Genomic DNA, 8,822 nt, shown 5'->3' with positions numbered 1-8,822 from the left:
CAGTTCATCTGCGTGCAGGTCTAAAAGTAAAAATTTGCGTAAAAGATTTTGTGCTGTTAAGAAAATGCAAAGCAAAAACTATCTTATTGTCGTGGACATAAAATGAAAAAGTACTGTGATTCTGAAGCAGTCAGTGACAGTGGAATGTATTGTAGCCGAAGAATGTGCACCAGCGTGCTTTATATATTTTTGTTTTCTGACCAGTGGACAATGAATTATTATGCGGTTTACAGTAGCACACAACACATGTGTGGATAAGCTTGATTGATAGTTTTCTTAGTTTCAATAGAAATATTACATGACATTTATCTTCATTTTGATACACTGGTTTCGCTGATAATGTACGGTATATTTTTCTATATATGTGAAAGTTCTCAAATTTCTCTTTCAATTTCTTATTTTAACTAATTTGCACTCAATTTATAAATTTATTTAATAATTCTGATATATACAGTTGATAAGCTTATTCACTGCTGAAGAGATTTAGACAATTAAGAGCTAGATACAGAGAATTTACTATTCGAGTATCTACCTTTCACTTCAGTATTTATTCATCAGCTCTCAACACCACTCAAACTTTTACTTCTGAGGGGGGCCATCCCCAATGCCCGCAGCACTATTGTTGGGCCCTCTCTTTTCAACCTGTACAGCTCGGTAGAACTTGCCAAGGACTTATCTTTAAGTCCCTACTGTAGCTCTCAGGGTCATAATGACATGTAAACATGTAAGCTTCTCCACCATGGCAAGGCATGTACAGAGGGGAAATAACCTATTTATTAAATAAATAATTATGATATTAACCTCTGCTCTCCGATTAAAAAAAACAACTGAAGATGCTTTGATGAACTGCACTGCTCTGATGACAGTGTGTCAACCCATTATAATTGTCATACCTCTATTTATTGGATGTGTGTTTGTAAAAAGAAAGTGGATGTATCATGATGAAATTGACCAACTCAGTTGTTTATCATGTTTATTTTGTTTCAGCCAATTGAAGCCAATGATGAAGCATTCTGGGAACAATTTTGGTCAGAGAGTGTCACATGTGTACAAGATGTGTTTACACTCATCCCTGCAGCAGAAATACGAGCGTTACGAGAGGAGTCTCCGTCGAATTTAGCAACTCTGTGTTACAAAGCAGTTGAAAAACTGGTAACTGCTGCTGAGACAGGATGTCCCTCACAACGGGAACAACAAACAGGTAGACTGTTGCAGAAAGAGCTCTTATTGTGTCTGCTTGCTTTAAAAAAAAGAGTTCCAGAATAAATTTTATCAAGTTTTATCTACAGTTTAGTGTTGAAAGCTACACTGTAATAATTTTATATCATGTATTGAGCTGAATGAGTGAGTCACGCTGAGATTCCAGAAATGTTTGCTTTAGATTGAAGCCAGATTCTAGAGATTTTTTACTTTAGACAAAGAGTGGTTAAGACTAAAAGACTAGATTTGCAAGCTCACCATGTCAGTTCAGTCTCTTTACTGGACAAGAATTTTGGTCTCTATCGGAGGTCTATTTTTTAACCATACCGTAATGGCTGTCACTTACTTTCTCATAAATGTACCTCACACACACACTCACGCGCGGACACACACATACAGAGACACGCATACTCACACAGAAACTCGCATTAAGTGGCCTCGATTGGATACCGGCCATTATTTTGCATGCCCTTGACAAATATGTGTAATATACAAATCCTTGCGTGATTATTCTGAGCCTTGTCATTGATCATTTGAAATAGGATATGGGTTGCATGCGTATCCCATTTATCCCCCCCTCCCCCATTACATTGTAAAGGAGTGATAGCTCATCAACAGAATAAAGATTCTAGTTGTACAGAATCTTGGTTTAAATTGAATTGTGCTTTATTATTGTCATGGTCTCAAGTTATCAAAGAAATGTTTTGCATTATTTAGTCTTTTGATGACATATTCCTAAAAATCTCATAACAAGATACTCTAAATAAAATGCTCTCCTTTATTCTGCTTCTGTTGTTGGTATTGGTTATAGATGTCTATTTTGAATAAATTGCACAATTGTGTTTACTTGTCTATTTACTTGATAAATCACATGAAATTATTGTTTTTGACTTCTTTTGTCTAAATTCAACAGTTCTGAACTGCGTCCGTCTCCTTACACGCATACTACCCTACATCTTCGAGGACCCAGACTGGAGAGGGTTTTTCTGGTCCACTCTCCCGGGTCAGGAGGAGGAGGAGGTGGGTAGTTTGAAGTGTGCAATGTGTGCATGTCATAAAAGTAAACTCTAGTTTGTGAAGTTAAATTCTTGTATGATTAGTGTGTAATGTGAAGTGTAGATGGACAGATGTGTAACCTGAGTGTGTTGGTTGATTAGTGTGTGAGGAGAGAATGTAGTATTGATGATGGAAATTAACTGGGAGTTGCTTCTCATGGAGTGGTTTGAAGCTTTTTTATTTTGTTAAAACTAGGTAATCAAAGGAACAATCGACATTATTTACATCTTAGTGTACATTTCATTTTGGAGTGGGGGTGAGGGGTTGGGTTGTTTTTGTCATAAATAGGTATGTGCTGTATGCATATATGAATGTGAGTATGTTTGTGAGATGGTGAATGAGAAGGAGAAAGAAGATATTTACTGACATAGATGCATTTTCAGTCTTAGTTTCATTATTTGTTTGTAAGAGTACTTAACTATTATTATTAATATTAGTGACTGCTAGAAAATGTCCATTGGGATAAAATGTTTTTTTTATCTGTCTATTTATCTGGGTGTATCTCTCCGGTGTTGTGTGTGACAAGACCTTTCGAGTATGTTATTGGGGTCAGTCATTAATGAATCCTTTGATTGTTTTGACCCAGTTCAGATGCACATTCTTTCATTGTTACACAGGGCATTTATGATTGATGTCCACACTTTTCTTAATATTTTTACATATTTGTTGTTCATTCAGGTGGGTTTTTATATTAAAGTCAGCCATTAGTGATAATCTTTTTAGTGATGTCCCTCAATTATTTTATGACTTTACTTAATTCTATTATTTCATTTAATTTGTTAAAAGTGAAAACTTAAGACTTTCTGTATTTTAGCAACATTTCTATCTGAAAATGATATCATAAATCTTTATCAGACATTGTCAGGTACGCTCATTTGGTTTTTTTCGAAAATTCTTATAAACCTGTTGTTTTTTATGCAGGGTGATAGTCCACCTCTGGCCCAGTCCCTGATCACAGCTGTTTGTGTAAGTAGACCACTTTGTTCTTTATCTTGCTCAAAATTGTCACTTGGAAATTAAAGGGAAGTGGAGGATTGCCAAAGGGTTTCCATTACTGTCTTTTGGAAGCCTTTGCATGTAGAAAGGATTATTAGACTAGAATTAATGTGCAGAAATCCTTTTCAGTGTTAAGATTACTGGGTGCCCTTCTCTATTTAATTAAACATGTTCAAAATAATTTTGTTGTGGACAAAAATATGTGTGTACTTTTAGAAGCTGTGTTGCTCTCATTTAAGCATTACTTTTTTACACAGAGTTAAACTACAGCATCTTTGGTGACTCATATCCTTTTTGTATATTCATCAGGATTTGCTCTTCTGCCCAGAGTTCACTGTGGCTTCATCTAGGAAATCTGGACCAGTAAGTCACTCCAATCAAATTATTATAGATTGTGTTTGTGGTTTGGTTTTGCAGTCACATTGCAGGAATAGTCTATTTATTCGTGTGTATGAAAAAATTGCTACTTTTGTTGGGGTCTATTGTTCACATAACAGAAACATTCTCTCTACTCACTTGTGTTCATGCAGCTGATGACTTTTTCTTGTGCTTGTTACCAGTTTTTTTTATTATGTTTGATTCATTATATTCTTTCAATGTCCAGGGCACATAGATTACAATCATATTGGCTGTTTTTACAAAATGGCTCCTTTTCTCATGATAGAGTGGGTGGTTGGAGGGTGCTCTGGTGTGGTTTGCTCCTTCTTTTTTATCAAACATCTATCGTCCTAATCTCTCCTCCTCCTTTTTTTATGTTTGTTACTCGCTTGTAACACCTCTAATCTACGGCACTTATGTGACTTTATTATGTTGTTAGTGCCGTAAGACTCTTACTAAAACTAAACTCTCTTGTTGGTATAAAGCATTCTCTGTCACTTTTATTGAGGAGTCTTCTGGTGTTTTTTGTGCCAACTTAGTCGCACATTGAAGGCCCTTTCAGAAGGGTGTGTCCTGAAATTTTTGGGTTTAGATTCTCAAAAGAGGTTCAGTTTTGAAATATGACCAAGTGTCAATATACTAAAGATCAATAATGATAATGGTTTATCTGTCAATATCTGAAGATGCCCAATACATCAACCCACCACAGATTCTAGTATAGGCATCAGATAAGATTAGACATACCTTATTGATCTTCCATTGAAGTGGTACAGTTCCCAATATTTTTTCTGTGTTCATCTCCCAGGACAACCCAGAGGACATGGGCACCATCGACAGCTGTGAGTACATCTGGGAAGCCGGTGTGGGTTTTGCTCACTCCCCGCCCCACAACACTGTGCATGACCAGAACCGCACCGAGCTGCTCAAACTGCTGCTCACCTGCTTCTCGGAAACGATGTACCTGCCGCCTGTTGGTGAGTGTATCCTGTCTCATACTACATCAGCTGCCTGTTATCTCATAACTGCCCCACCGTCCCATGCTAGTTCAATATCGTACAGGCCCCCAGCTCTAGTTCAGCATATATGTCTTTGTGGCTGAAGTGTTGTGACTTGTGGTGGAGTGGAGTGTCAGGTACTAGTAAACTCTCTCCTTGTGAGTGGTTGGCGGGTGCTCTGGTGTGGTTTGGTCCTTTTTTCCTGTCAAACATCTATCGTCCTTATCTCTCCTCCTTTTTTGCATTTGTTAATTTTCTGCACTTATTTAACCTTATTGTGTCGCAAGTGCCGCAAAATTTTTACTAAAATAAAAAACTAAAATAAAACAAACAAAAAACCCTTCTCCCTGTCCTGACACATTGTTTTGTCTTTTTTGTCCTGCAGCGGATGCTCATGTGGTCCCCAACCAGTGGATTCAGTTCTTCACCTCCACAGAGAACAGGTCAGTCAGGCTTTGTTCCCTTATTCTGAGTTTGTCTCATGTACACAGGCAAAATGTATTTGTGGCTTGTCTTGCTGTTGGGCTGTTGTCTAAGTAGTGTTTTCTTCTTTTGAAGAAAGGTTTTATACCTCTATCAACATATTTAAAATAAATCAGGAGGCTGGCTGCTTCAACTCTGTCAACTACGGTTAACCCGGACTGAATGGGATACAACATCCTTCAGAACAGACTGAGATACTTTATAAAAAATGTCTGCACTCAAGAAAACGTGCATTTAATGATCTGTTATTTTGTTGCTGTTCTTTTCTTTACTCATAAACTCCCATCTTATCCCAGGCATGCATTACCCTTGTTCACATCGCTGCTCAACTGCCTGTGCTCGTACGACCCGGTGGGCTACGGGCTGCCCTACAACCACTTGATGTTCACCGACTCGCGGGAGCCCCTGGTGGAGGCCTCGCTGCAGGTCCTGTGTGTGACAATGGAGAACGACTGTAACGCTCAGGCAGTGTCTGTGGACGGCACTAGTGGGGGGACCGCCATGGAGCAGGGAGGGGAGGTAAGTGTTTTTTTACCTGGGGGAGGGAGGGAAGTGTGTTTTGCCAGGGAGGGTAGGGAAGTGTGTTTTACAAGGGTAGAAAAATGCTTTTTTTTAATCTGGAAGAATAGGTGAGTTGGTTTTTTTTACCAGGGAGGGGTGAGTAAATGGAACTGACTGTCCAAGACAGCCATCCAGTGTCGAGGAGAAAAGTAGTCATCTTAGACTGGTGGCTGTCTTACACAGTGTTATCATAATATAAAAAATACACAAAAGATGAATGGGAAGTGTCCGTTTGTACAGGTGATTGTCTTATGCAGGTGATTATAAGAGCAGGTTGGACTGTTATTTTTTTTACCAGATACAGGGAGGTAATTGGCAGAGGAATGACATGAGGTAATTAAGGCAGGTAAATGGTAAAAGAATGCAGTTAAGCAGGGAAAGGAGAGATTTGGGAATAAAATAAGAGGATTATAAGAATGGTAGACCAGCTATGGAGTGGACAAGATAAATGATATATGGAAAGTTAAATTTACTATTTTTAAAAGATGAATTTGGGAAAAGCAACTAACAGTGCATAAGCATTTTTTGGTGAATAATGTTACTATAGGAATTAGCTGGACCGTGGAAAAGAGAGGTATAGTGTCCTAGCCTCCCAATTTTAAGTCTTAAGTGAACGTCAGATGTGCCGATATTTTGATCTTCATGTCCGACATGTCATTTTCAGGGAGGTGGATCAGACAATCTGTTCCTCAACTATCTGTCCAGGATTCACAGGGAAGAGGTGAGTCACCGGGCCTATCTTTCCCTTTGCCTATTTGCCCTTTTAAGTTACTGTCTTGCTAATAGCCAATATTTCTCATTGTTATGGGGGGGGGGGGGGAGAGGAGTTGTTGATGTAGTCATTTTCTATTGTCTTTGACTGTACCCTGATATGTGTTATATTTAATATGAACATGTGGTTATAAGCAATGACAATGAGGACTTTGAATTATGAATTTGTAAAGGTTTAATTGGACTTTCAAAAGTTCCAATAGTAAATCTTGAAAGGTGTCAGCAGTTACCATGTATGCAACACTTGTTGGCCTGTTTATATATACTGCCATATGCGCTAGGTTCTTGTGTAAAATGAATTACTGCACTAGCAGTTTGCACATTGTTTAATACCTAGATCTGTGCCATATGTTTCTCTCTACAGTCATTACAGATACTCTAATTGTAGCTCCATTCTGTAAGAGGGAAAATATAATTCTACATATCGTCGGCCTTGTGATAAAACCGGCTAACCCCAGCGAGGTAAATTTTACAGGAGAAGGAAAAAACTGTTTTATTTCAAAACAAAGGTGTCTAACGATAAATCAATGCTTTAAACAGTTATAAAAACACTTTGCCGAAAAACTGTAGACCTTTTTTTTCTTAAAAAATCGCTTTTAATGAAACTGCGTGGGTTAGACGGTTATGTCGCTCAAATTTTCCCTGATAAAACCGACCAACCCTCAATTTTGTGGGTTGGCCGATTTTATCAGGAAGCCACTGCTGGCCTCGAGTTTGGTTGAGTGCAGCCAAGCCACACTTGATGGTAACGTATTTGATCAGTTCTTCAATCGTCGTGATCTTTTGAAGAAGAAGGAGAAGGAGAAGGAGAAAAAGAAGAAGAAGAAGAAGAAGGTTGAGGAGGAGGAGGAGGAGGAGGATGGTGAGGAGAAAAAAGGAGGAGGAGGAGGAGTAAAAAGGAAGAGGAGGAGGACGATATTACTGCTACCAACATACTATCAGCTGCTGTCATTTCAGTGCTACGGAGTCAATTCTGGCAAAAACAGCAGTCACAAATTGGAACATTTAATAGAAGTAGAAGAAGCAGAACACAGCAATGGGTATATTAATTATATTTGAAGTAGAAGAACAGGAGGTTCGAATGGTAAGGGAGAGCAGCTACAGTAACAACAACAAAAACAACAACCACAACAACAAAAACAAAAACAAAAGTAGTAGCAGTAGCATCAGCAGGCCTTTAGAATTTATGACAGTGTCTGACACGGTACTATTGGCACTGGGTGGCCTTTCAAATGCCCGGAAAAAAGTAATACTGAGAAAGAAATGAAAGCAGAAAGCCACAGAGGAGCTCTGCTAACTCAGCAATGGTTTGAGTGAAGTTGGCTTCTTAATAATATATTATTATTATACAAAAAGACTTTGTAAGTATCAAAGAATGCGCCAACTTTCTTCAAGGTGCGTGGCTTGACAACTACTACATTATTGAGTTTTCTCAACAATAGAAGAGCATGTCTGTCTCACTCTGTGTCCTGTGGCTATAACAAGGCAATACGACAAAAGTTACCATTGTTTTGAAAGACTCAACAATAATCGAATTTGACTTGATCGCTTTCAAAACGTCTTACTGAGGCAAAGTTCCATGGTAATTGTGGTTCCATCGTGGTAGGACCGCCTTCAACCCAACTAGATGTTTATACTGGTTGGCAGTTGTCTTCAATCTGTCTTTGCAGAGAGGTCCAGCAGTAACCGTCGTACACATGGTGTTCAGCTTTCTTGGTCCTTGCAGCGCCTGCCATCCATCATCAAAGTTCAGCTTGTACTGAATTTTAAAGTATGGAGTGCAAGTCAGTGACAGTAGGATCGCCTGCTTTTCTCCCTGGATGGATTGTTTAGTGCTCTCCGACCTTTACGAAATCTTTGAAAAAGCTGTGGCCCAGGTACATAACTTCATAGGACCTGGGGATGCGTCTGGCTTGGAGCACAATGTTCACGTAGTCCATTGGGATGTACATCAGTGCGTTTTGGAGCGATCGCTCAATAGTGCCTAGGACTGAATCCACCTCCATTTGGGTATGGCCTTGGTGAGAATTTCTGCTCAACTGTGATGTCAAGCTCTATGGCCACCGAGGCCATTGCACTCACCAGGGTGGCATATCTGTTTTAGTAGTTGCACCAATCACTGCAGATGATGAATTGGCTGAAGTCAGTCACTTGCTATCTAAGGTAGAGAGTCAAACATGATGAAAACTGTTGGAGTTCAGACCACCTTCACTTTCATCCAGGACATATCATCTGGCGTCTCTGGTGGCAAGATCCTAAATTGTAAAATTATGTACAGCCAGTTTTGTTTTATAATATAAGGCGGGTGTCAGTGATGGTGCCAGGAGGACGCGCTGGGTCTTCATACAAAGGACACACACTTTGTTCTGGGTTCAGTGCAGC

General features: G+C 39.2%; 1 protein-coding gene across 1 annotated transcript in view; it reads left to right on the top strand.

Annotated features, from left to right (window-relative positions):
• Positions 1 to 987: 987 nt before the first annotated feature.
• Positions 988 to 8,822, top strand: part of LOC101863278 (protein HID1) — a gene marked incomplete at its 5' end in the record, with an annotated part of 25,532 nt that continues 17,697 nt past the window's right edge. The window contains 8 exon segments of the mRNA XM_013084799.2: positions 988 to 1,201; positions 2,114 to 2,220; positions 3,178 to 3,222; positions 3,562 to 3,615; positions 4,436 to 4,604; positions 5,011 to 5,068; positions 5,405 to 5,627; positions 6,334 to 6,390. Coding sequence (XP_012940253.1) covers positions 988 to 1,201; positions 2,114 to 2,220; positions 3,178 to 3,222; positions 3,562 to 3,615; positions 4,436 to 4,604; positions 5,011 to 5,068; positions 5,405 to 5,627; positions 6,334 to 6,390 — 927 coding nt within the window.

Source organism: Aplysia californica, unplaced genomic scaffold (assembly GCF_000002075.1).
Source record: "Aplysia californica isolate F4 #8 unplaced genomic scaffold, AplCal3.0 scaffold00319, whole genome shotgun sequence".
Lineage (NCBI taxonomy): Eukaryota > Metazoa > Mollusca > Gastropoda > Aplysiida > Aplysiidae > Aplysia > Aplysia californica.
Note: the sequence above shows the minus strand (reverse complement) of the source record. Positions and strands in the feature narration are given on the sequence as shown.